The sequence below is a fragment of the Penicillium nucicola genome, assembly GCF_028828085.1.
Source record: "Penicillium nucicola strain IBT 29836 chromosome Unknown utg000007l, whole genome shotgun sequence".
NCBI classification, from domain to species: domain Eukaryota; kingdom Fungi; phylum Ascomycota; class Eurotiomycetes; order Eurotiales; family Aspergillaceae; genus Penicillium; species Penicillium nucicola.
The window spans coordinates 802,737-828,414 of NW_026643131.1; the positions used below are offsets into that span (position 1 = coordinate 802,737).

Here is a 25,678-nt window from a genome sequence, read left to right on the forward strand (position 1 = left end):
ATTATCGTTCCTCGGAAGTACGCCAATCCGATCGGAAGCCGATCGGATATGGAATCCTCGTGGAGTGGAGAGCCGTCATTCTGGGAAAGACTGTATAACGCGGATAGAGAGGATGGGATTCAAGGGCGGATAAGGGGCAATGACGTCTCTGGAATTATTCTTTCACTTGGGCTAAAGTTGTGGATCCTGCCATTCTACTGCTAGGGCTTTGGTCGCTGAATCAAATCGGATGTAGGTGAGCACTAGATCACGTCTGTCGCGCTGGATTAGCTTTAGGAGAGTGAGTTGTAAGTTCAATGCATTCTCCGGGGGTTATCTTGTCATTCTGACTTGTATATCGGGAAAATGGCCTGTTCGGTTCACAGACTCGTTTGTTCATGGGTAAGCGCTATATTGGTTGTCATCTAGGTGATGGTACCTCATGTTGCAAGGTATGTATTCGGTAATGTAGATTAGCAAGACGTGTGCTCACGTAGGAAATGAATAGTCCCTACCTGATCAAGCAATATGTCACAATATATTCTATCTAGAAACGTTGATCAGGATGTACGAATCCAAAGATCTTTTATACATATCCCAACATATAACGGATCGAAGTATTGGGATTATGTTGGTCTGACTTGTAAGACAGACTACTACTACAATCTATAATATCTTCAATGAAGATTACTGCGAGGACAAAAATTCCCAAAGAAGAAGTATAACAGAATAAAAAAATATACTTGATTACTTTAGAAGACAGACAACGAATACACAAATATCGACACCAAGACAAGCGATACCACGACAAACACGTCAAATATGCACGACACAGAAAATAAACAAAAGTGAATCCCCAATTCCACTCCCCAGAGTCTATTTACAGACAAAAGAAGAAGCTTTAGCAGAGTCACCACCAACAAAAGTCATAACCTTCGGCCAAGGACACAAACCAGCCGTGCGCAACGGAGGCTGCGCACCACCCGTGGCAGAAGGCGTAGCAACAGCCCTAAGAGTCTCCGGCGCAACACCCTTCTCCACCCAGTTAATCAGAGCCACCATACTATCACCGGGATACCAGCCAGGACCACCACCACAGTGCTCGACACCGGGGGCAGGGAAGAAACGATAGATGTCATGGGCCTTGGGGTCGCGCTCCAGAACCTGGCGGTAGTAATGCTCCGTGCCATTGAAGAAGATGAGCTGGTCCTTCAAGCCGTGCCAGCTGATCATCTTGCCGCCGGCGTTCTTGAACCGCGTGAGATCAGGATCGCGGGTTCCGATTGCTGAGGCGTATTCGTTCACGGATTGGCGGAAGAAGGTGTCGAATTGTTCGTAGCCGACTGTTGAGACGTCGAATGTGCTGTTCTTTTCGAGGAAGAGTTGGATCCACTGCGAGGAGATGGAGAATGGAGATGTCGTGCAGTCTGTTAGGGTTGTGCAGTTTGTTCCGCCGAGGTAGGTGAGCGGAGATCCGTAGGGGAGTCCGTACCAGAGGGGAGAGCCGTCTGAGGCCTTTGCGCCAGCCCAGGTCGCGGCTGCGATTTGCGCGGCTTTCTTCGAGATCTTGAGCGTGCCGTTGGGGGACGTGCAGTTGACTGTCTTGCCAACGACGGTCAAGGGGTCGAATTGGCATAGTCCCTCCATGGAAATGATGCCGTCTTTGACGCCGTCAAGGGCATCACATGCGTCGATTGCACTTTGTGTCAGAGCATTCATCTCACAAGCTGAAGGATAGTAGTCTATCCCCGTGAATTAGCAAAGACACTTTAGTCAACCCTGCACGAAACAGCCGAGACTTACCAAGCTCCTTCATCACAACTTGAGGCCAGTACTCAGCAGGAATAAACTTATCCCAGTTAATTGCAGGCGCGCCGGCCAGAATCCCGTCATACTGAGTAGGGTATCTCTGGGCCATCATATGGCCCTGTCTCCCTCCAGTGGAGCATCCGTTCCAGTATGAGAACTTAGCCGGACGACCATAAAACATCCTCGTGGCAGCCTTGCCCAGCGAAGCAGCATCGTCCAGAGCAACGGAGGCGAAATCGTTCAGATTGGGCCAGTTGACGTTGCCCTCGCTGGCCAGAGCCCAGGACTCGGTACTCGCGGATTTACCATGCCCACCGTCGGTGGAGACGGAAGCAAATCCCTCAAACGCAGCCTGGCTGTTGTGGACCAGTTGGCCTGTGGTGTAACCACCGCCGCCCATTCCTGCGAATCTTTCGTTCCAGGAATGCAGGGGCAGGGTGATCCACGTGGTGACATTATCGTCCCAGCCTGGGTGCGTGTAGTTGACAGTCAACTGGCAGACGGCTACAGTACCGTTCTTGGTCACATCGTAGTGGTTAGTCAGGTCGGATGTAGATGGCCACGCGACGTTCTTGGACGTGACGTCGATAGAGGAGATCTTGATGTTGGGGAGATCGAGGGTGGAAAAGGTTTCCGAAGTACAGGATTTGGAGCTAGGGCTTGCTGCAGCTACGCCCAGCTGGGCCACGGCCAGGTATGCGAACTTTGAGAGCATCTTGGGGAGATGAAGATGAAAAGATCGATCGAGCAAAGACCCACTGGAAGAAGTTTCTAAGATATGGCTCAGTGTTTTAGGGCCTATATTCGTGGCGTCGGGGATCGACACTAAGTATGCCCGAAAGAGGTAGCTTCGATGGCTGTGGATTTCGCTATTTACCTAATTAAGGGATGGACGGGGAATCACTAGATCTCGCGGTAAGCGGAGGATGCAGCATTTTATACATAAGGTGTATTTCATGTCTTCCGGAATTGGATAGCGTGTCTGGGGTACATATAAAAGACGGGGTAATCGGGACAGAGAATCGGCATGTAGCTGGCAGGTCTGCAGACTAACAGGGAATCGGACTGAAAATTAACATTGGCACAAGGAAGATTTGCCGAAGCTTTGCCGGTCTGCTTTGGTCACCGAATTGGGACATGATCGGCTTGGGGAGATTGGTGTGGGGCGATCTATATTGAACGAACCCCTGGGGATCGAAACAGCAGGTACAGCTTCAATTCATTGTCGGGTGAGAGTCATGCTGCAGATATAAGTAGGTTCTGCGGCTATAGAGGACGCGGTAGATTATCACCACGTAAAAAATCAACATAGGGATAAAATTTCCACAGCTATCAAACCAAATGAGATGCGCCCCGTGTCAAGCTCAATCTACAACCCAAGCAAATGGTCAATCGCTTGCTGGTCAACAGGAGCTTTAGCAAAGTCATCAAATGAACCAGCAGCGGTAACCGAAACAAGCGACTTGACAATAGCAGCACCCTCCGCAGCACAAACATATTTATCCTTGAACGCACACTCCGATTCCAGAACAGCCCACCCATCATATCCATACTGCATGAGCTTGCCAAAAACACCCTTGAAATCAACTTGCCCATCACCCAAAGCCCGAAACCTGCCAGCACGCTGTGTCCAGTCCGAAAACCCACCATAAACACCCTGGCGACCATCCGGTCGGAATTCGGCATCTTTCACGTGGAACGCTTTGATGCGGTCGTGATACACGTCGATGAAGGAGAGATAGTCCAAGCACTGCAGGACAAAGTGGCTTGGATCGTAGAGAATGCATGCTCGCGGGTGGTGGTCCACAGCCTGCAAGAATCGCTCAAAGGAGACGCCGTCGTGCAGGTCTTCGCCGGGGTGGATTTCATAGCAGAGATCAACGCCGTTTTCGTGAAACACATCCAGAATCGGTTTCCATCGAGCTGCGAGCTCTTGGAAGGCTGTTTCTACTAGGCCTTCGGGGCGCTGCGGCCAGGGGTAGATGTATGGCCAGGCGAGGGCGCCTGAGAAAGTGGCATGGGCTTTGCATTGGAGATTTTTGGATGCTTGGGCGGCTAGGCAGAGCGTGTCGGTTGCCCATTGTTGTCTGGCTTTGGGATTGTTGCGTAGGTGTTCCGGTGCAAATCCATCAAAGAGGGCGTCGTAGGCCGGGTGCACGGCAATCAGTTGGCCTTGGAGATGGGATGACAGCTCGGTCAATGTAATTCCGTGGCTTGTAAATACATTCAGAAGGGATAGGCAGTAGTCTAGGTCTGTAGCTGCTCGTTTGATATCGATAAGTCGTATATCTATGGGTAGTTGGATACCCGTGTAGCCGTGACTGGATGCCCATTGGCATATCCCCTCTAGAGAATTGAACGGAGATTCATCAGAGAGATACTGAGCAACGAAAATAGCCGGTCCTTTGATTTCTGGTCGTTGGGCCATGGCTGAAACTGTGTATCGCTGTCGAAGTAATGGAGAGGTTGGGAATGTCATGGCGGGGTTTATACGGGAGCAAATATAATCTGATACGGTTGCCATCTCTAAGTACGGCGAATCTAGGACATTGATAATGAACTGTTTGATTTATTGATGAAGCTTGACTATGATTTCTCTTTGGCGATAGCCCCGGGAGCAGACGGCATCAATGCCCCTTCGGGAGGCTTGTTCTTGCTCTTGAACTCGTCGCTCATTTGTTCAAATGTCACCCATTCCACTCCTTCGTGTTTATTAATATACTCAATGATTCTGTATGTGTTAGTGTAATTCAATTAAGGAAAAGTCAGCTGAGAGCTCACCGTTCATGCATGAGCAATACATGAGGCCGACCGGAGACATCCGGATGGATTGTCATTGGGAAGACAAACTCATCATACTCTCGATAGAAATAGTCGAAGTGATCCTGCATCCAATCATCGGTTAGCTCAGACCCTTATTTAGAGGAAAACCAGAAACAGACCTTCCAGATATCCTCAACATCGCGAGGATTCACCCAGCCATGGCTATTAGCCGAGTTCTTGATGAACATCATAGGAGGTAAATCATCGATATACCAACTCCCCGGGATCTCAACCAGACCAGTGGTAGTTCCCCGAACCAGAGGCTTCATCCAAGTCTCCGCTTTCTGACTGTAATCAATATTCGTCCATGTATCTCCCGTCCGCAGCCAGTACATCTGGCAATCTTCATGAGACATGGAATGATCATACTCAATTCCATATGCCAGCAAAAGCTCGACCATCTCCGCACTGGACTCCCACCATGGTGCGACAATGCCGCGGGGAGGCTTTCCGCAGAAATCAGTCAGCAGATTGTACGTTTTGTCGAGGATGTCGCGCTGTTGTTCGGTGGTGAGACTGGATGGATTCTCATGTGTATAGCCGTGCAATCCGATTTCGTGTCCGGCGTCGCGAACCATTGCACATTCTTCGGGGAAGGTCTCGAGCGAATGACCCGGGATGAACCATGTTGCTTTGATCCCGTACTTTTCCAGTAGTTTCAGCACGCGGGGTGTGCCAACGTGTCCTGCCCAGAGACCTACACGGTTTATCGTGGTCAGTATTGAAGTGCTTTGAGCAGCTTGGTATGGTACCTCGACTGATGTCATTGACACTGTCCTCCCCTCCGTATGAGCCTAGCCATCCGGAGACTGCGTCGATGTCAATGCCATAGCCAACTAGAACGCGCTTCTTGCCCATGTTGATTGGACTGGATTGGAGAATAAAGAGAGGTTAATTGCTTCAATGAATAGGCTGAAGAGATGGCAGAGCAAAGGAGATGGGAGTATTTAAAGGATTTCCCCCATCACAGGCCAACAAAGGTGGGGGTTGGCTTTCCCCTCCTATCCAACCTTGCGATAATGAGGAGATGTCATCTACGGAGCTTGATTACATAGTTACAAACTATTGACTGATTTGATCTTGTTTTAAACTTCATCTTCCGCTGTCTAAGATGGGTTGATTCTGCTCTTCTTGCCTCTTTTGTAAATACTTAGCAGGTGAGAAAAAGGTCATCGTGATGCAACGAAAAGACCAATAGTAAGTATCGAGACAGGATCAGAAAAACAGCTAGTAAATGGAAATACACAGTTCTAGATAAGACAATCAAAGCTTTCCCCTGGGCAAAACCCAAGATTCAAAATCAAGAGATTCAGTCCCGACATAGATATCCCGCTGTAGCCTACTCGTATTCACCTAGAAAACAAATGTTAGCATGGTCGTATAGATATAGTTCTAACAAGGAAGTCCATCTCACAAGATGAGGACCAAGCTCCTCCACCGACCTCGCACCAAGTAGACGCATGCACGTCTTCATCTCCTCGGACAATACTAAACATCACACAGTCCATGTCAGAAACCGCAACACGAGAAACGAGGAGAAAAATTCTGACTGACTCTGCAAAGTTCGTTCCACCCCCTCCACACCACCAGCTGCAAGACCCCAAAGTGCCGGTCGACCAATCCCAACAGCCTTAGCACCTAAACACAGTGCCTTCACGGCATCAGTACCCCGACGTATCCCACCATCTACCCAAACCTCCAATTTGTCAAACACAACCGGACAGTACGTCCTAATTTCAAGAAGAGTGTGCACAGCCGGAGGCGCCGTATCCAGCGATCTTCCACCGTGATTCGACAACACAATAGCCTTAACCAAAGGCGCATGCCGCGCCGCTAACAGTGCATCCTCGTGCGTCTGGATCCCCTTGAGAACAATCGGTTTGGTGGTATGTCCCGCCAGCCATCCCAGTGTCTCCGTCCACGTCAGAGAAGGATCCGTCCCAGCAAAAAGCTGGCTACTAACACTTCCAGCCGAATGAGCTCCCACTTGCACGTTGGCCCGCTCGTCGTCCTCCCTCTTCCCGGAGACGGGTGCGTCCAGCGTCAAGACAATAAACTTGATACGGTCTAATCGATTCACGCGCGCCAGCATGTCTTCGCTCAGTTTGCGGTTTCTCTGCACATACAGCTGCCATCCGAATACTTGGCTTTCCGGTGCATCAGAGACGATTTGCTCTGGTGATAGAGACGAGTTGTTTGCGATGATCTGTGCGCTGCCGAATGATTGACATCCAGTTGCTATCCCCTTCTCGCCTGCTGGATGGCCGAGACGCGCCATTGCTGTTGGGCTGATGAAGATTGGGAGGCGGACTTTGTTGCCCAGGAGGGTCGTTTCTAATTTGCATGTCTGGCAGTCGATGAATATCCTCGGTCGGAAGAGGATCGAGCGGTAGGCGGTCGTGTTGAGGGTTTTGGAGATTTTGTCGTCTGCTGCGGAGTAGTAGTACGCCCATGCCTTTTTGCTGATTATTTTTGTGGCGGCTTCTTCGATCTCGTTTAGATTCAGGAGAGATGACATAGTCATCTGGGGTTTTGGAGGAGGGTCTGGGCTGGTCATCGGATTCGGGATATCTTGGGATTCTACAGGCCCTAGATGGGACGATTTGATTTCGTTCAATGTTTCAGGGGGGTGAATCATGTCGAAGTCTTCTGTGGCGTCCTGTCCTGCAAATTTGAGAATCGCCTGCGCTCCGCCGGGATGACTGTTGAGAAAGTCTGTAACCTAGTCGCTCTTAGATTTCACGTTGAGAAAAGATCGACGGAGGGAGATTCTCACATCGTAGACATTTCCGTATAGAATAACCCAGCAGCTTTTGATGCTGTTATGCTCAGACACTGATAATATGAGCCAGAAAACTGTTATACTAAGATTGCAAATGCTGACCTTCAGATTGGGAAATCATGACGAGTGACCTTTCTACCAAATTGGACAGCTAGCATAGGGGAGTCAATTCAAAATCACAGATTGCTTAAGAATAGCTCAAACAGCCCCCACTCTCACATCCTGATACTTATTGCAGCTCAAGGTAAAGCTCCTACAACAGCTATCAGCCCCCATCTTTGGAGCTACGGTGTATGATCAGGATCCACATGAAGAGTAAAAAATACACTGAACGACTATCTACACTCAATCTACCACAGTATCCATGTCCAGAACCCAGGACTCAAATAATCATCAATCACAAAGCATCATGACCATGAGTCTCAAACGGCAACCCAAGACAGAAAACCCCCACGGCAACCCACAACGCCGCACTAGCATAAATCGGAGCAGTAGTAAATCCAGTCTGGGAGGATATAATACTAGCAACAAGGCCACCGAAACGAAGCAGTGCCGCCGCTGTTCCGGCGCCTGTGCCGCGATGCGGTGCTGGGAAGGACTCGGGCGTAAAGGCGTACATGATAGCATACTCTGACGAGGGCTTGGAGTTAGCAAGGGTCTTGTCTGAAAAGAAAAATATATTTTTTGACAAACCAAAGTTAGCCAGTAGGCTGGTGATGCTAGAAAATGCCAGATCGGCTGCTGGACTGTTGACGCCCACGTAGGCGAAGAGGAAGACGGCTGTGACGACGGCCGATATCCCCATCATCCAGCGTCTTCCTAGCCGGGTGTTGACGCATACTGCAGCGGAGAGGGGGCCTAGGATGCCGACTGCTGATGTGATGCAGTAGTTGCGGTATGTGAGGTAGAGGGAGGAGTTTTCGGTGAATTTGGTTGCTAGGTAGGATGGCAAGAAGGCGAAAAATAGGGGGTATGCGATTCCTGACTTTGGGGTTAGTATGAATGATAACTTGAATTATAGTGTGACATGATGGAGGTCATCTCACCAACTGTTAGCCAAATTGCCCAAATGATCATCGTTTGTCGGCCGAGTTTGCGAGTCGCGAATAATGCCCGGTAATGCTCGCCTCGGAAAGCCTGCATATTTTCCTTTACAACCTCCTTGGTGGTTAGGGCTGTTTGGCCTTCGTGAATGGGGTTTCCCATTTGAATGTCGATCTCTTGGAACATTGATATTGTCAACGGTTCTGGTTTACCATTTTGTCTCGCGACGTGGTTGACGGCATCTACTGCTTCCTGATCCCGACCCTGAGAGAGAAGATATCTTGGAGTCTCGGGTAATTTGAACACGAAGATCCGAACAAAGGTGAATGCAAGAGCGAGACCACCGAGGGTGATCAGGGTATATCTCCTGTGAATGCGTCAGCCAGGAATATGATTGAAATCGCGAGACTCTTACCATCCCATATTCTGACCACGAGAACAAGTTTCAGGCGTAGCATCAGTCGGGCAGCTGAAATTCGCCAGGAACACCCAAGCGACCAATGATACAATCAATTGACTCAGATTCCACCACGCCGACAGAGCCGTGAGCAGATACTGATGGCTTGAAGTCGTTAGCAAGACAAAATCAATGATTTGCATGTTACTCACCTCCCAGGAACAAATTCCAAGAAGATCATCGAATCAACCGGTACGTTCCCACCAGCGGCAGTCCCAATAACAGCCCACAGAGCACTGAACGCAACAAAATTCATCGACCCAGCAGCTGCACATAGGAAAACTCCTGCGATGAGCAGAGTGCAGTTGAACGCGGGCTTGCGACCCATCAAATCACTGGAAATTCCCCAAAACGAGGCCCCAAGGATCAGCCCAACGTAGTACGCCACTGAGCTGTAGCTGACTTGGACAATATCGGTGAACTCTTGTTGGATCGGCGGTTGTACACTCCCGATTCCTTGCGATGCAAACTTGGCGGTTGATGTTAGTTGAGAAGCAGGAAGAGCGCGAGAGGTTTCGTACATTATCGACGATCCATCCGAAGCCAGTTACTACAAACAACTTCCATTGAAACCTGCGATCATCAGCATTTTCTCTGTGAAGTTGTCGACTGAGTAGAAGATGTGTCTGCTGTGCATGTACATACCAGCCCATTCCAATCTCCTCCATACATTGACCGACCAATTCAGACTTCAGGCGATATGACTGCGTGGTCGAAGAGCCATAGAAATTCTCAACCTCCAGATCTTTTATCGTAGTCATTTTCCCAACACCATGGTCCAGACATTGGTTTTGCTCTGGCTGAGCATGTTTCTCATTGACTTGTATATCATCCATGATTGTGAATATGTGCTGCGTGTGAAGAAGTTCTGCTCATAGCAAGCATGAGGCCTCGAATACTGGTCTCTTTTAGGGCTTTGTGTTATAGCTGTCTCGCTCTTGATTGGCTGCTGCTATCGGATGTTGATCTGATAGAGGCCAGACTTCGGAGAAGATTACTACTTGCTACTTTCAAGAGTGGGATGGACGATACCGGTATCCCACTTTTGATAAATCCGGGGACATGCGGGATGGGAGAACTTGGGGTAACTTACGTTGACACACTATAGACATGGAAGCGATTAGATAGTAGAATTGATCACTTATTTTACAATTCATGTCTACAGTAGCCTGGGAAGTAGTGAAAGGAAGATAGAACCAGTGCACAGGGTCAATCCGTAACAATTTATTTACCTGCTCAAAGACATAGTAAACAATGACATCCATGCACGCATCATTTCAATTGAGCTACAAAACCGAGCTTACATCTCTAAGCACCAACAGCAGCAACAGCAGGCAAAGGTTCCGGCTCCCTGTCCTCCAAATCCCTCTTATACTTCTCCGCCCGACCATAGCTTTCCTTGTAAGAGGCCGTAACCATATCCTGCACCGTGATCGGCCCATACTTCGCCAGCTCTCCATCCTCCCGACAATTGGGCAAGCATTCGCAGATATAGTCCGGATTCCCACTGAAAAAGAACGGAATAGAATACCGCTCCCGTCCGGATTTATTGATCACGCGATGCGTGTTGGATTTGTACTTGTCGTTTGCCATGCGCATGAATAGATTGCCTAAGTTAACCACATACGCCCCCGGAACGGGTTTGACCTGTTTTGGTTTCGTTAGTGCATGTCGGAATACAGAATACAGGCTGTGCTATCGGTTCTGGCAATGTGGGACTGGGACGCTAAACTCACATCTAGCCATTGTCCAGTTGGCGCATCCAAGACTTGCAGCCCGTCTACCTCGTCCTGCAGCAGGAGCGTGATGCATCCAAAGTCCGTGTGGGCGCCAATTCCACGGTTCAGTTTCTCGTCTGTGTCCTGTGGTTGCGCGGGATAATGCAGGTAGCGCATTGTGGCGACGGCGCCGTCCGTGAGGGGGTCGAAGAAGGTCGACTCTACTCCTAGGGTTTGCGCGAGAACGCCGAGCACGTCCTTCGCCAGCGAGAATACCGCGTGGTAGTATTGCATTGTGGTTTCCTGGAACTCTTCTTTCTCTGGCACAGAGGAGGGCCATTGGTTGGGGCCGCTGTTTAGTTTCTTTGCCAGGTAGTATGGGTGGTCGGTGGGGATTTCTTCGCCGATGTATAGGCCTTCTTTGAGCTCGGGGCCGGTTCCAATTTCGAGCATTTGCGATCGTAGGAGCTCGTACCCTCTGTTGAAGGAGTTGTGGTCTGTTCTGTCAGTATGGCTTTGTGATTCAATTGGCAATTGAGTCGATTCTCACTCTTGTCAATCTTGAGCTTCTCCTCTAGTGGTAGATCGAAGAAGCGTCGCGAGCAGTTCATCACCCGGCGCTGTAAGTCGAGTGGCACTCGGTGGCCTGTAATCTGGAAGAAGCCATTATAGTGGCAACACTTGCGCACTTCATCAATCAATTTTGACTTTGCTTCGCTGTCTCCTCCGTAGAAAGGAGAGAAATCTAGAATTGGTGGGGCTGTCGGGACAGACATGGTCTATGAGGAAGTGTCGTTGATGGTTTCCCTGGAGCAATTGGCTTCGAATATATTTCTCAAAATATCATCTTGGAGATACCCCCGTTTGCAAGTTCGCAAAGAACCCCGAAATCCCCGCATCACTCGATGTTCCTGGATGAGGATATAGATGGGGGCTGCCAAATGCCAAAGATGGGGGTTAACGCGTCCCGTCCCGATAAGAGATGTTGAGGAGACTATCACATCTATACTATACACCAATAGGTCGTATCTAAGTAGCTCTTTTCACATCGAGTCTTGGAAATGCCCCATGTCAAGGGATTGGAATGTTGTACCGCATGTGAAGTATTTATAAGTGTCCGATCGCGTCGGCTTCGCGCCAGAATTCTCCTAGATGTTTAGTTCAACATGTCGGAATCTAAATTATATCACGATGTCAAAGTTCCAGACCCCGAAGTAAATATTGGGGAAAATGCTCCATACACAGACCATGAAGCCGAGAGATCTTTTGTCAACAAGATCGATTATATTGTACTGCCAGTGCTGTGTTTGGTAAGTAGTTTGTGTTTAATCTAAAGAGCAATCGCTAATGCATGACTCTTTGTCGGATCTAGATGTACTTCTTCGACTGCATGGATCGAGTATGTAATCCGACTTGTATTCCCGCAGCCTACTAATAGAAATAGAGCAATTTGGCAAATGCGAAGACGGATGGGCTTGACGAAGATTTGCATCTGGTGGGAAATGACTATTCCCTGCTGATTCTCCTTTTCTATATCCCATTTGGTATTTTCAATTTGCCATGGAATCTGCTAATCAAGCGATACTCTGGTCGACTCACGCTCTCATGCAGTGAGTTCCTTGACTCGTCTCTCAACTGTGCATCGCTCAAGACTGATTGAATCCAGTGTCGGTGGCATGGGGAATCCTAGCTCTCTGCCAATGTGCCGCCAAGGGCTTTGGCTCTCTGCTAGCCATCAGACTTATACTCGGCATCTTCGAGACCGGGTTCTTTGCAGGGGCAACTTACTATTTGACGCTTTTCTATACCCGAGGAGAAATGGGGTTCCGTTTGGCTATCATTCAATCGTTTGCTGTTCTGGCGTCCGCTTTCAGTGGCCTTATCTCTTTTGGTGTATTCCAGATTAATGATCCTGCAGTGAAGGGGTGGCAATGGCTTTTCATTATTGAAGGATCAATGACCCTTATTACCGGAATTGTTGGCTTCTTCTTGCTGCCGGATAGTGCACCAACAGCCTGGTTCTTGAGTGAGAGGGAGAAGGCGGCCGCGACAGTACGTCTTCTTCGGGACACTTCCTCCGAAGTGAATACTGCGTTTGACCTGAAAGCTTGCTTTGAATCATGGAATGATTGGAAGTTCCCGGTTTGGTGTTTGATCACGTTCACATATCCTGTTGCGTATGCCACTGCAATGAATTTCTTCCCTTTGGTAAGTCTCAAGCCTTGCTTGCCGTTCTTGCACTAACAGCCGCAGATTGTTCAGCGACTGGGATATTCGGTGGTGAAAACGAATCTTTGGACAGTCGCCCCCAACCTGGTTGGTGCAGTGTTCTTGCTATGTGTCGCGAAATCTTCAGACTATTTCCGAGAGAGAACCTTTCATATTATCTTCTCCTTGACAGTGTCGCTAGTGGGCATGATTATATTGACCGCCATTGATGTGGAGGGCAACAAAGGTGTGGCATACTTTGCCTGCTTCCTCATGGCAGCCGGCTCCTACATCCCATCATGTCTTGTGCATGCATGGCACAACAATAACAATGTTCATGAGAATTCCCGCGCCGCCAATACGGGCCTCTTTGTCGGGTTAGGAAACATCGCAGGGATTTTGAGTGCCGGAACGTTCCGAACGCAATATGCGCCCAAGTAAGAGCCTTTGCTTTTGCCTGAGAAACTTACTGATGGGTTCAATAGGTACTTGCCCACCCTTATCGCAACGTGTTGCTGTAACGCCGTTTGCATTGTTCTTGTGCTTGGACTCGGCAGCTGGATGCGGATGGAAAACCACCGCCGAGATCATAAGCAGGGTCAATCGATTCGAGAGGCTCAGGTTGAGACTAGTCAATTCCGAGACGGCGAGAATAGTCCGGAATGGAGATATTTCCATTGATTTGGGAAGCGGTTGCCATGTTGAAGTATGGAACTAAGTTATTGCCACGCAGCGGATGGATTTGAAATGACTTGATGCTCATGATAGTAGCACAATAAATCACATTTTTGCATTGGTAAAGGTCATAGCTTGACTATAGTTCAATCAGCATCTAGACCGTCCCATCCTGTCAGGTAGTGATGCAGCAGCTGATAAGCGAAGACCTGTCAGCGCCGAGTATGCACTCGTTAGCGCTTCCCCCGCATCCTTATCAGTTGGACTCGGCGTGGACTCCGACTTGGACTTGCATTTCTCTTGAGAAACTGTTTCTTTGCGACACTCATGATGAAAACCCATGCATGCCAGCATCCCGGGTGTAGCAAGAGCTTCACCCGCGCAGAACACTTGCGCCGACATGCCTTCAACCACGAACAGCCACGCAATGGATATACTTGTGAGCGGTGCTCTGTTCATTTCCAGCGTCCTGATTTACTAGGTGGGAATTGTGTGTCAGGTGTCAGTGGAAATGCTAATGACAATAGCGCGACATATGGAACGGCACACCAAGCGCGACCAGGAAGCTGGAGGCCCCGGGCAGGGTTTACTCAAGACGCGAAAGAGGACCAGACGGGCAGCAGATGGTTCGATCTTTGTACGGCCTTCTCAGAGACAGATTCGGAGCACTTTGAACTCCTCGGACTCGGCGAATAGTTCGGGCCAGGAACTGGAAGACTATCAGCCAGAGACAGGTCTGCCGATATCACCACCAGGCTCAGGCTCGGATCCAACGTCGATTTCAATCGATGAAACAGACCCGTTTCTGGCGCCATTGATTCCTATCGGCTCCTATGAGCCCTACGTCGAGCCAATCCCTGGACAGTTTGATGCTGCGGATGGCTCGTTTAATGTCGAAGTAGATGGGATAGGGGATTATTTTGGCATGGATACTGGTAATGTCGCAAGCTTCACACGATATCCTCACTTCTGACACTAACAGCAACCGACTTCAATCTACCGTTTGCTGCGACTTGTAACTATAATTGGCTGTTTGACGTTTCCTCTCTCGACGACGCTTTCCACCAACTGGACTCGTCTGGATTCGAAACAGTCGCCTTTCAAGAAATGAACAACATGCCAATGGAAGATCCAACTGAAAAGTACGACGGTCCCTCGGCGCTCTTAATGGCATCCATAATGGACAGAGAGCCGCCCTTCCAGCAATCCATCTCACCCGCCCTCCCCAGTCTCCCCGATCTAGACTGGATGTCAGGATCCGTGATGCTAGATCCCAACCCTCCACCTCGTCTACCACAGATAACCGAAGAAGCCCGAAAAGGAATCATGTCTGTAGTAGCACACGCGCACCCAACAAACATCGACGGCCACCCCATGCTCCTCGACTCCCCTCTTCTCTCACGCGCTGCCCTGCAGAGCTACAGTGATCTCTTCTTCACTCGCTTCAACACCACATACCCATTGATCCACCAACACACCTTCAACCCAACCAGCGCAGCACCAGTCTTCCTCGCCTCCATCCTCTTCATGGGCGCCACATACAGCACCCGCGAAGCCCACCAACTAGCAGTCGAGATCCACGACACCCTCCGCTGCCAACTCCTCTGCCATCCCGACTTCTCCCCGCAGCCCAATCTCTGGGTCCTGCAGTCCATGCTCCTAATAGACTGTTTCGGTAAAATGCGAGCAGGCCCGAAGCAGCGCGAGCGCGCACAGCTCTTCCACTGCGTCCTGATCAAGCTCATCCGCCGCAGCACCTGCTGCACCATCCGCTCCATCCCAACTATAACCCAATCCACCGATCTAGACCTCGTCTGGCGCCAAGCCCTAGAAGACGAACAACGCAAAAGAGTCGCCCTACACTGCTTCATGTGGGACACCCAGCACGCAGTCCTCTTCTCCCAGTCCCTCTGCATGTCAGCCTTTGAAATCCGCTCCTCCCTACCCTGCAGCACAGCAGCATGGGAAGCATCCACAGCACAAGACTGGGCGCACCACGCCCTCCGAGAAGAGCCCCGGATCTTCCTCCCCGTGCTGAAAGGCTACATCACCCCAGCCGCGACGCCCCGACCCCGAGATCTGAACGTCTTCGCCCGCATCGTCATCCTCCACGGCCTGATGTCTGTCTCTGCCGATCTCAAGCGCCGCGATCAAACAACCCTCCGCTCCGAGACCCCCGATCGTGTCGGCGCCTGGACTCCGCGTATGGGCCGCTCCTACGATCTCTGGAAAGGAGACTTCGACTCGGACTGTCTGGCCATGAAACTCGCGCAGACCGCCTCGCCGCGCCAGTTCACCGGCCTCAAGATCTCTGGCCATGCCCTTTACCATGCTGCGTACCTCGCGCTGCACGTTGAAGTCCTGGATCTCCAGATTGTCGCGGGGGCTCCCCATATCCTGGGCCGGTTAGTGACGGACGCGGATCGCGCGCGCTCGCTGCGCGGTATCACCAGATGGCTGCAGGAGGACGCTGGGCCGCCATGTACGGCTGCCCGACAGGCCGCATCGCTGTTGCAGGACTCCGTGCTGAGTTTGAATGAGTGGGAGCAGGCGGATTCGTTCCATTTCCCGTGGTGTTTGTACCTGTGCACCTTGGCTGCGTGGGTCTTTCACCGTGGACTTGATCTTACCTCTGACGAGAATCGCTTGTCGACGGATTTGTCTTCATTGATTGTTATGATGACCAATTGTCCGACTGCGTCGGAATTGGCGGCACTTTCTGGAAAGTTTTGTCCACGACCGCTGGCGGCGGCGATGGCACAGCAGTTGGCTACGGTTCGATGGGCAGTGGTGCACGACGCGATGAAAGTTCTGGTCAATTTATCCTGATGCTTTGATTTGTAAATTGGCCTATTTGTTCTAAGTTATCTCATATGATATGTTGTTATATATGCATCTCCCCCATCTACGCAGTAACCTCAACGCCATAGAACGGGTAATCAGTATACCCCTTCTCCGCCGGCTCAGCCCCGTAAAACGTCGACCGATCATACGGCGCCAAAGGCAATCCCTCCCTCAACCGTCTCGGCAAATCGGGATTCGAAATAAAATACCGACCAAACACCACCCCATCAGCCCCATCACCCGCCAGCTTCGCCCCGGCATTTTCAGCATCAAAGTTCCCAGCCGCCAGGAATGAAATCCCCGCCTTCTTCAGCGTCGGCCGGAACACATCCAGTGAAGGCCTTTCCGTCGTCAGCGATTCCATCTTGGCCTTTTCATCAAGCACCTCGTCAAACCGAGGCTCGACCATGTGCACATACGCCGGTCGAGATCCCTCCGCCAGACCGGCGATCATAGAGCACAGCTTCGCCCAGTTGACGCTCGCGTCCGAGTCCCGCGTATCCTGGAAATAGTTATACGGCGACAGCCGGATTCCCACGCGGTCAGCGCCTATCGCCGCAGTCACTGCTTCGATGACTTCCAGCACGATACGCGCTCGCTTCTCGATGCTGCCGCCGTACGAGTCTGTGCGTGTGTTGACGTTGTCGTGCAGGAATTGATCGAGCAGGTAGCCGTTGGCGCCTATCCATTTACTGACATTAGCCATTGCGCATAAAACAACTTGCTTCCGGGTGGAATTCTCTCACCATGGATCTCGACTCCGTCGAACCCGGCTTCGCGGGCGCGCTTGGCCGCCGCGACGTATTCGTCGACTGTTTCTTGGATCTCGGCGATTGTCATTGCGCGCGGTGGCGACGCCGCGTAGGCGCTGCCGTCCAGGGCATTTCCTGTTATGGGGATTTCGCTCGCGCCGAGTACGTCTCTTCCTTCAATGAAGGGGGAGATGGTTGCTCGGCCGACGTGCCAGAGTTGGCAGTAGATGAATCCGCCCTTGGCGTGCACTGCGTCGGTTACTTTCTTCCAGCCGGCTATCTGGGTCGCTGTGAAGATGCCTGGGACGCCGGGGTATCCGGCGGCCTGGTGCTGTTAGCTGGGTTTCGGTTTGGGGTTGGTTAGATGTGGGCTGCACGTACGTGTCTGCTGATTGGCGTCGCTTCTGTCAACATGAAGCCTCCGTCGGTGGCTCGCTGGGAGTAATACTCGACGTTGAGGTCGTTGGGGACGTAAACGCCTTCGGATTCCTTTGATGCTCGCATGCGTGTGCATGGTGCTAGGATGACGCGGTGCTTGAGGGGGAGGGCTCCTAGGCGGAGGGACTCGAAGAGGTGGTCTTTTGTTGCGATTGAGCCCATTTTGGATGGTTGGTTTGGCTTGGTCCATTGTAGTGGTTTTACTCTATATATACCTACTTCTGCTTTTTACTGCTTGTAGAAAGTGGGATGCATGGTGGGATGTTTGAATAGTGGGATGCAGCTCGGTCTTTGATAGTGGCATGGATCGCCCCCACTGTATGGAAGCCCCCACCTTTTGTATGCTCTTAGTTGAAAGTGGTGATGTGGGTGGATTTTATGGTTTGGATGGATTGTTGTAGATGGATGTCGAAAGGATGGAGATATGAATTACCTGTGCAAGATGCTAGTTGAGCTTTTTAGGGCTTTGGAAATGCTAACATGAAAGAAGAACACTGTTAAGAAACATGATTGCGATATGGATAGAAGGCTGATCTGAAATTCTGAAATTGTTTTCTATTGACATGAACAAAGTGAAGAATATCTATAACACATTCCTCTACTACAGCATAAATGAAAAGTAATCCTTCATCCACTGCCCGACACGCTCTCCCTCACTGGTACCCCAGGAATCAATAGCTCCAATATATCCATCCGGCCTAACAATAACAACACCAGCCTGATCCGCCAAAAGTCCCCCAAACCACTTCCGCGTACAGCTATTCTTCTCCACATTATCCAAATACAAAGTCCAACGACTCTTCCGCAGAAGATCCGGCAAATCCGCCATCTCAAACTCCAACTGAGACGAGCTCGTAACCATCGCCAAGGTAAACACATCGGAGACAGCCGTATACCGATGAGACTGAACGAATTCATCAGAAGCAGCGTAGCCCCTCGGCTGCTTCCCGTAAGACCGTTCAGCCTGGGCAGTGATGTTGTCAAAAGCCCCCTCTACATCCTGACAGACATCCCGCAGGAAATCCATCGACGAAGCAACATCTGAGACAAATATGTAAATCTTGAATTGGCCGAGGAGGGGAATATCCAATTGGATGTCGACTGGATTGGCATCGATATACCGCGTGACTTTGGCAGGAGGCTGTAGCATCCCGGGCTTGAGTCTGCCGTGCGTGGATGACGCCGCTGTAAGCATCCCACGTCCATACTCTGCCCCAACACCGGAGATGAACCGGATGTTGTCGTCGAAGTTCTTGGATAATGCCGCCTCGCCCTCTGCAAAGGCTTTGCAGTGCTCGATGTCGAAGTTGATGAGATCATGTGCTATTTTCAGTCGCTCTTCTTCGTAGCTGTGCAGTAGAGACGGTCTGGCGAGTCCCCGGCTGAGCAGGTTGATCTTCCACGCGAGATTGAAGCTATCATGCATGCTGGTATTGGCCCCTTGGGCAGCGAGTGCCGAGTGGCAATGACCGGCCTATTCAGTGTTAGTATATTGTCAATTCCCGATTACCCAGTAGTGAGCCCTACGTCACCTGCAATGAATATCTGTGCTTGCGGGTCCATGAAGTGCTTCGCAACGCGTTGTCCAACAACATATGTTCCAAACCACTCCACAGACTTCCACTCCAGCCGGAACGGCTGCATCGCATCTCTTGCCCGCTGCATCACATACTCAGTCGTCGCTTTCGCCTTATCGACCCGCTCACCGTCCGTCGCGCTCAACTCAACATACAGCCGAGTCATGCCCCGCTCACGCGGAATCCAGAGAATGGACCCGGCCGAGGCTGATCGCAGTGCCACTTTGCTCCATAGATCGGGGAAGTCCGTGTCGATGACGCCTGGCTGGTTAGTTGAGGGTTTGCGGCGGTGGAGTCGCAGACACATCACTTACCATCCAGTACACCCCATGCCGCGTTGGTGATCTCTCCTTCTAGGTCGGCGTCTGGGATGAAGCCTCGCACTTTGGATCGCGCGCCGTCACATCCGACCAGGTAGTCTGCTTGGATCTGGGATGATGTGCCCGTGGACACATTCTCGTATCTGATTTCTAGCTTGTTGGTTCCGGGTATGCGCGAACAGGACGTGAATCGGCTGTTGCGCGTGACGTATACACCCCGTGCTTCCATGTCGTTTATCATGACTTCTTCTACCATACCCTGGTGGGCGAGGAGGATGTATGGGTCTGATGCGCCGACGAGGTGGTCTGGGTAGTGGGTTTGACGACCTCTTCGATGGAGGGGCTGGTCGGCGGTTGATTGCTGTTGTATTTTAGTAGAGCTCATCGGTATTGTCCTTCATTGAACTCACCCAGAATGAAATGTCGTGGACGCGAGCTCCATTTTTCAACAATGGCTCTGCGAGACGGAGTTGTTTAAAGGTCTCAATGGTCTTGGGCTGCATTCCATCGGCCTTGCCTGTGGCCGTTTTATCGGGGCGATCATCGAGAATCACTACATCAATTCCAAAGCGGACGAGATTGCAGCTGGCTCTCGTTAGTCCTGAGATGCGCTGGGATTGTCACCACGACTTGACTTACGCCAGCATCAAGCCTGATGGCCCGGCCCCCACAACAACGACAGTAGATGCATCGACAGGGCCAAGGCGATGGCCTTCATGATTGGCACTTGGAGACATTTTGGCTTGCATTGGACTTATTCGCGGTCTTTCTATTTATTGACGTCTACGCGGGGACTCAACCCCCACTCTTCCTCACCACCGTGTCACGCCCCCATCCACCACTATGTCCGATCCCGTCATGTACAGACTGGCATCACTGGCCAGGAACACACACGCCCCCATGATATCCTCAGGCTCCGCAATCCGCCCATTCATAGCCTCTGATTTCCAGCCCTCGAGAAGATGGGGGAACTAACCCTTAGCAATCAATTCAAACCAATGGCCGTGGAGACGTCACTTACCGCAGCGGTCATTTCTGTCTTTACATATCCCGGCGAGATGGAATTGACTCGAATCCCCTACAGGACATCCAATCAGCACCACTAATACCCAGAATGGATCACTAAACCCACATATTCAGCCAATTCCTTCGCAATGGCCGGACACATCGAACGGACGGCGCCTTTCGTTCCACAGTACGCAGAGCACAACTGGCTCCGCACCGCGATGTGGCTAGCCATACTAGCCACCAAGACGATACTTCCATGTTTCGTGCCATTGGCAATCATCTGCTTCGCCGCAAGCTGCGCCGTGAAGTAAAGTCCCAGCACGTTGATCGACAGCAGATCCTGGTGGTCCTTGTATGTGAAGTCGAGGAACGGAAGATGGCGATTGATGCCCGCGCACGGAACGCAAATATCAAGCGCGTTATTGAACTCTGCTTGGAACTGGGCGAATCCTTGCTGGAGACTTTCTTCGGAGGAGATGTCCACTCTATTGAACTGGTTTTAGCATTGGAAGATGGAAGGGACGTCCGGTGCGCTGCACGAGGGGGTTCTTCGTACTTGTAATACGCGGTGCGAACACCGTAATCCTGGGAAATTGCGTGGAAGGCCTCTTCGGCGGGTTCGATATCGAAAACTGCTACGTCGGCTCCTGCTTCTGCGAGGCCTCGCGCGAATGCTAATCCGCAGCCCCGTGCGCCGCCGGTTACAAGTGCTGTGCGGCCTTTCAAAGAGAACTGCGGTGGTCAGTTGAGTTGGTGGACTACATAGCGTACGGGATTGGGACTTGCTCGTGACATTTTCTTTCGGTATTGCTTCTTCTTGGATATTGGTTTTCTGCGGTCTATCTATCCTCGTAGCTTTTTAAAGGGCTCGGGTCGAGCATACTCCGAACAAGCTAACCCCCATCTTTGAATATCGCTGCAGTGGCTCGTCATTCTGGTATCAACATGCAGTTCTTTTAAGTACTCCACCTCATGTGCGATTCAAAGCTACCTCCAAGTTACACCAAGACTGAAAATCACCTCGCGACCTTGTACACTCACACTTTCGCAGTGTGTCACCATGACCTCCCCAATTCACATCAAGCAGCAGCAAACCCGTACAGAAACATGCAAGTTGAACATCATTATTGTTGGCGCGGGCCTTGCAGGCCTCGGTTCTGCTATTAGCTGCGCTCTGGCTGGCCACGACGTGCAGGTCCTGGAGGCGACGCATGAGATCCGCGAAGTCGGCGCGGGAATCCAGGTTTTGCCGAATAGTTCGCGCGTTCTGCAGCATTGGGGGTTGGGAGAGGCGCTTCGGCCGTACATGACTTATCCTCGCGTTTGCAATTTCCTGGGGTGGAAGGGGAATGGCATTTCTTCCATGGATTTTCATGAGTCAGAGAAGAACTATCCGGGTACTTGGTATCGGGATTTTCACCGTGCGGATCTGCAGCTGTGTCTGGTTAGAAGGGCTGTTGAGCTGGGGGTTGTGGTGACTTGTGATGCTCGTGTGGTGGATGTTTCTGTTGGGGAGGATGGGGGGACTGCGACTGCTACGGTGGCGGATGGAAGACAGTGGATTGGCGATTTGGTCATTGGGGCGGATGGGATCTTTGGGAAGTTGACGGAAGGTCTGTTGGGGCGTGTTGATCCGCCAGTGAAGACGGGTGATTTGGCATATCGTCTTTTGTTGTCTACGGAGGAGATGCTCAAAGATCCTGATCTGGCGGAACTGGTTACGGATCCTCAGGTGAACTATTGGCTTGGTCCGGATGCGCATGCTGGTACGTTTTTCTTTTTGATATTCAGACTAAACTAACAATTCAGTCAACTATGTTCTTCGAGGCGGAGAGCTATTCAATATGGTCCTCCTTGTGCCCGATGACATTCCAGAGGAATCTCTCGCTTCTACCATTGAGGGTAACGTGGAGGAGATGTGTGCACTGTTCAAAGATTGGGATCCAAGGTCAGCCCATTTGCTTCACGTCGGATACCCACTGACAATATCAGGATCCCCAAGCTCCTGCAGCTATGCCAATCGGTCCAAAAATGGCGGCTTTGCATCCGATTCGGAGATTTCGACTGGACTCATCCATCCGGTGCGTTCGTCATGCTGGGCGATGCAGTCCACGCAACATTACCATACTTAGCATCCGGGTAAAATCAACTATCTCCCCATTTGAGACTACATCCCTAACAATCCCAGTGCTGGCATGTCCTTCGAAGATGGAGCAGTTCTAGGAGAATGTCTCTCCCGCCTCCCAAACAACCCCAATACCTCCAAGACCTCGGCCGAATTCCTACAAGCGAAAAAGCACGCCCTTGCCGTCTTCCAGAACTGTCGCAAACAGCGCACGAAAATGGTCGTGGAGCGTGGCAATGTCCAGCAATATCTGTATCACTTGCATGATGGCCCTGAGCAGCAGGAGCGAGATCGCAAGATGCAAATGGTGCCTACGCCGGAAGGTGAAGCATTAGCTTGGCGAGACCCCGGTTTGGCGCCGAAGTTGTTGGGTTATGACCACATTTCCGATGTATGTTTTTCCGCTTCATTGATTGATCAATCGTTAATAAGAATAGGTCGATGCCCATTGGGGGGATTGCTCAATTCAGTCCAGACTGTAGTTTCTAATTGTCATCCAAGCTGTGTCGGGGTCTATCAACATCCCTGCTTATCGACCCCCATTCTTGACTCTCGGAATAGATCCTAGTCACTACTTACTAGCTACGCACTAGCTCTGGAAATATATCAAAAGTACCATTGAGCCTATCTTATCGTTCCAACCCCCCATTCTCGTGGGATCCCCGCATTGCATAGTTGGAGTCAACTTGAACTATATAACATATAGATATAGAACAACAATAGCACACTCTACACTTCTATAACCAAACCCAAAATGTGGAACTTCTTCAGCTCCCCCAAACCCCCATCTCCATCTCCATCCCCTCCCAAAACCCTCCCAGCCTCATGGTACCACTCGGAAGCAATGTACCAACTAGAAAGACGCGCCATCTTCTCCAAGCACTGGATCCTCCTCACGCACTCAACACGCTTCAAAAACCCCGGCGACTACCTCACCTTCACCATAGCCAACTACCCCATAATCCTCATCCAAGACCGCACCGGCAAAATCAACAGCTTCCACAACATCTGCCGCCACCGCGCCTTCTCCCTCCTCCACAAACCCTCCGGCACAACCCCAATCCTCAGCTGCAAATACCACGGCTGGTCCTACAGCCTGCAAGGCACCCTCTCCAAAGCCCCCCGCTTCGACAAAGACACAGTCCCCTCCTTCGACAAATCCACCCAATCCCTCCTCCCCATCCACCTTCACACCGACAAAGCAGGCTTCATCTGGGTAAACCTGCAATCCAGCCCCGGCCCAGACCAAGACTGGAACGCCGACTTCGCCAGCATCGATGACAGCCCCCGCATGCAGGCCTTCGATTTCGCAGCTGACTTCGTCTTCGACCATTACTGGGAAATCGACCTCAAGGCCAATTGGAAGGCTGTCGTCGAGAACTATAATGAGTGCTATCACTGCGCTACCTCACATCCGCTTATTAACGGCGTTTCGGATCTGCCGCGCTATCGTGTTGAGCCCAAGGGGGCCTATATGGAGCATCATATTTTTAATAAGGAGGATGCGGATAGTCAGTTTCGACGGGCGATTACGTTTTTTCATCCGACTACTTCGGTGACGGTGACGTGCGTTTCTTTCGTTTCGTGTTCTTGTCTGTGCGTCTTCTTGTCTGATTCATGATTGCTGATAATGGTATACGTACTGTAGGGATAAATTCTTCTATATCCAACGCATGGTCCCCGTTTCTGCTACGGAGAGCAAGATCGAGAACGAAGTTTATCGGCATCGGGACGCTACAGACGAGGAATTCGAGAATATCAATGCATTCTACAGACAGGTTCTGGCCGAGGATAAGGAGCTCTGTGTGGGCGTGCAGCAGAATCTGGCCGGTGGCGTGTTTACCAGTGGAGAATTGCATCCGAACAAGGAGAAGGTATGTAATTTCAGTTGTTAGTTATCTCGATCAGGAATTAGCCCTAACGTTTGAATCGCAGGGTCCTATCCACTTCCAGAATAGCGTGCGGCGGACGGTTATGGAACACAGACTGAAAGAAGAGAAATTGGGTTCTGAGATCTGGCCTGCTGCGCCGGTCTCGTCCTCGACTCAGTTTGATGAAGAGGAGGCCTTTTGTTCTGCATTGGAGGCGAAGGATTGTATATCTAGACCTGAGTTGGCGTGGTGATCTATCCAACTTGCAGTACTCAGTCTCACAGACCGAGACTCGGGAATGGTCGAATGGTGTATGATGTTTGTAACTTGTGAAATTCATTCTGGTATTATCAATATCAAATAGCCATCCATAACATAGTAAATACATAATATCAAGAAAGATCATATCCCGTCACTCGTACGCAGTACGCAGTACGCAAGTACATATACATCCAGGTCCAATTTGGCTTGACGGACTTGGCGATGTCAATTGTCTTGTCAATTTGTTCAGTTGTTCAAACCGAGAGGATTCTCCGCAGTCTGCTTTTTGCCTCCAACACTGGAAACTCCATTTTGGATTCCCTCGCCAGTGCCCTTGGTGGTATTTCCCAGACCCTCGGTGGCGCCCGAGACTGTCTGCCCCAGACCGGATGTTGCGTTGCCGACTGTCGAGCCGAGGCCACCGACTGTGCTGCCGACGGTGTTTGTGACACCGCCGACGGTTTTACCGAGAGTGTCGCCTAGACCGCCGAGGAGGCCGGCTTTGCAATCTATTAGTATGATGATATGTGATGATGGTTGATGTGGTGCAGACTCACGGTTCTGGTTGTTGTTGGACATGATGATATGGAAATAAAATAGGAGAGTGGTTTTGAATGTATGAAGTGGTCTTTGGAATGGATGATTGTTTTCTACAGTAAGTTATGCAACGGAACGCGAAAGAAGAATTTATATGTCAACGCCACGAATGCAAAACCGGTTGCCGACCATGATCTAATGGATGCAACATTCACCAAGCCACACCTGTCATGTGAATCCAGCCCCGGGTCAGTTGAGCTCTGGCGAATCATAATATCGGAGATGAGACGAAGATCATGGATGGCCACTTGGTTGGGTTTAGTATTGTTCGATCTGACGTCTGACGTATAGGTCTTGTGGGACAGGGGTGTGATGATTGGTTGGAATGATCCGATCGCGGTGGGTTACTGTAGTGGCTGATACGGTATTTCTTGCATGAAGTTGTTTATA

The 25,678-nt window shown here is 50.7% G+C and overlaps 13 protein-coding genes across 13 annotated transcripts; 4 read left to right on the plus strand and 9 right to left on the minus strand.

Annotated features, from left to right (window-relative positions):
• Positions 1-855: 855 nt before the first annotated feature.
• N7511_007355 (uncharacterized protein) lies at positions 856-2,503 on the minus strand (the record flags this gene model as incomplete). Its single annotated transcript, XM_057129732.1, has 2 exons — positions 856-1,721; positions 1,783-2,503. The coding sequence occupies 2 exons, from the start codon at positions 2,501-2,503 to the stop codon at positions 856-858; spliced, it is 1,587 nt and encodes a 528-aa protein (XP_056982800.1).
• A 654-nt stretch (positions 2,504-3,157) lies between these two features.
• On the minus strand, positions 3,158-4,216 carry N7511_007356 (sugar phosphate isomerase/epimerase family protein; the record flags this gene model as incomplete). The annotated part of the gene is made up of 1 exon (XM_057129733.1): positions 3,158-4,216. One exon carries the CDS (start codon positions 4,214-4,216, stop codon positions 3,158-3,160), a length of 1,059 nt encoding a protein of 352 aa, XP_056982801.1.
• A 158-nt stretch (positions 4,217-4,374) lies between these two features.
• N7511_007357 (polysaccharide deacetylase family protein) lies at positions 4,375-5,469 on the minus strand (the record flags this gene model as incomplete). Its single annotated transcript, XM_057129734.1, has 4 exons — positions 4,375-4,519; positions 4,570-4,673; positions 4,731-5,308; positions 5,364-5,469. The coding sequence occupies 4 exons, from the start codon at positions 5,467-5,469 to the stop codon at positions 4,375-4,377; spliced, it is 933 nt and encodes a 310-aa protein (XP_056982802.1).
• A 637-nt stretch (positions 5,470-6,106) lies between these two features.
• Positions 6,107-7,249, minus strand: N7511_007358 (uncharacterized protein; the record flags this gene model as incomplete). The annotated part of the gene is made up of 1 exon (XM_057129735.1): positions 6,107-7,249. One exon carries the CDS (start codon positions 7,247-7,249, stop codon positions 6,107-6,109), a length of 1,143 nt encoding a protein of 380 aa, XP_056982803.1.
• Positions 7,250-7,790: 541 nt separating this feature from the next.
• Positions 7,791-9,417, minus strand: N7511_007359 (putative sugar transporter; the record flags this gene model as incomplete). The annotated part of the gene is made up of 3 exons (XM_057129736.1): positions 7,791-8,374; positions 8,440-8,804; positions 9,047-9,417. The coding sequence occupies 3 exons, from the start codon at positions 9,415-9,417 to the stop codon at positions 7,791-7,793; spliced, it is 1,320 nt and encodes a 439-aa protein (XP_056982804.1).
• Positions 9,418-10,202: 785 nt separating this feature from the next.
• On the minus strand, positions 10,203-11,388 carry encD (Fe(2+)/2-oxoglutarate-dependent oxygenase encD; the record flags this gene model as incomplete). The annotated part of the gene is made up of 3 exons (XM_057129737.1): positions 10,203-10,541; positions 10,631-11,109; positions 11,163-11,388. The coding sequence occupies 3 exons, from the start codon at positions 11,386-11,388 to the stop codon at positions 10,203-10,205; spliced, it is 1,044 nt and encodes a 347-aa protein (XP_056982805.1).
• Positions 11,389-12,430: 1,042 nt separating this feature from the next.
• N7511_007361 (uncharacterized protein) lies at positions 12,431-13,501 on the plus strand (the record flags this gene model as incomplete). The annotated part of the gene is made up of 3 exons (XM_057129738.1): positions 12,431-12,820; positions 12,866-13,257; positions 13,306-13,501. 3 exons carry the CDS (start codon positions 12,431-12,433, stop codon positions 13,499-13,501), a joined length of 978 nt encoding a protein of 325 aa, XP_056982806.1.
• Positions 13,502-14,030: 529 nt separating this feature from the next.
• On the plus strand, positions 14,031-16,324 carry N7511_007362 (uncharacterized protein; the record flags this gene model as incomplete). The annotated part of the gene is made up of 2 exons (XM_057129739.1): positions 14,031-14,430; positions 14,478-16,324. The coding sequence occupies 2 exons, from the start codon at positions 14,031-14,033 to the stop codon at positions 16,322-16,324; spliced, it is 2,247 nt and encodes a 748-aa protein (XP_056982807.1).
• Positions 16,325-16,400: 76 nt separating this feature from the next.
• Positions 16,401-17,833, minus strand: N7511_007363 (alkene reductase; the record flags this gene model as incomplete). Its single annotated transcript, XM_057129740.1, is given in 4 exon segments — positions 16,401-17,020; positions 17,086-17,416; positions 17,473-17,734; positions 17,745-17,833. The coding sequence occupies 4 exon segments, from the start codon at positions 17,831-17,833 to the stop codon at positions 16,401-16,403; spliced, it is 1,302 nt and encodes a 433-aa protein (XP_056982808.1).
• Positions 17,834-18,130: 297 nt separating this feature from the next.
• N7511_007364 (Monooxygenase FAD-binding) lies at positions 18,131-21,229 on the minus strand (the record flags this gene model as incomplete). Its single annotated transcript, XM_057129741.1, has 10 exons — positions 18,131-19,003; positions 19,057-19,367; positions 19,421-19,787; positions 19,837-20,011; positions 20,066-20,152; positions 20,243-20,397; positions 20,448-20,504; positions 20,559-20,919; positions 20,991-21,166; positions 21,206-21,229. The coding sequence occupies 10 exons, from the start codon at positions 21,227-21,229 to the stop codon at positions 18,131-18,133; spliced, it is 2,586 nt and encodes an 861-aa protein (XP_056982809.1).
• Positions 21,230-21,494: 265 nt separating this feature from the next.
• On the plus strand, positions 21,495-23,141 carry N7511_007365 (uncharacterized protein; the record flags this gene model as incomplete). Its single annotated transcript, XM_057129742.1, has 5 exons — positions 21,495-22,200; positions 22,244-22,382; positions 22,427-22,573; positions 22,623-22,950; positions 23,121-23,141. 5 exons carry the CDS (start codon positions 21,495-21,497, stop codon positions 23,139-23,141), a joined length of 1,341 nt encoding a protein of 446 aa, XP_056982810.1.
• Positions 23,142-23,313: 172 nt separating this feature from the next.
• N7511_007366 (aromatic ring-hydroxylating oxygenase subunit alpha) lies at positions 23,314-24,683 on the plus strand (the record flags this gene model as incomplete). The annotated part of the gene is made up of 3 exons (XM_057129743.1): positions 23,314-24,125; positions 24,208-24,433; positions 24,495-24,683. 3 exons carry the CDS (start codon positions 23,314-23,316, stop codon positions 24,681-24,683), a joined length of 1,227 nt encoding a protein of 408 aa, XP_056982811.1.
• A 254-nt stretch (positions 24,684-24,937) lies between these two features.
• On the minus strand, positions 24,938-25,270 carry N7511_007367 (uncharacterized protein; the record flags this gene model as incomplete). Its single annotated transcript, XM_057129744.1, has 2 exons — positions 24,938-25,191; positions 25,249-25,270. The coding sequence occupies 2 exons, from the start codon at positions 25,268-25,270 to the stop codon at positions 24,938-24,940; spliced, it is 276 nt and encodes a 91-aa protein (XP_056982812.1).
• Positions 25,271-25,678: the final 408 nt, after the last annotated feature.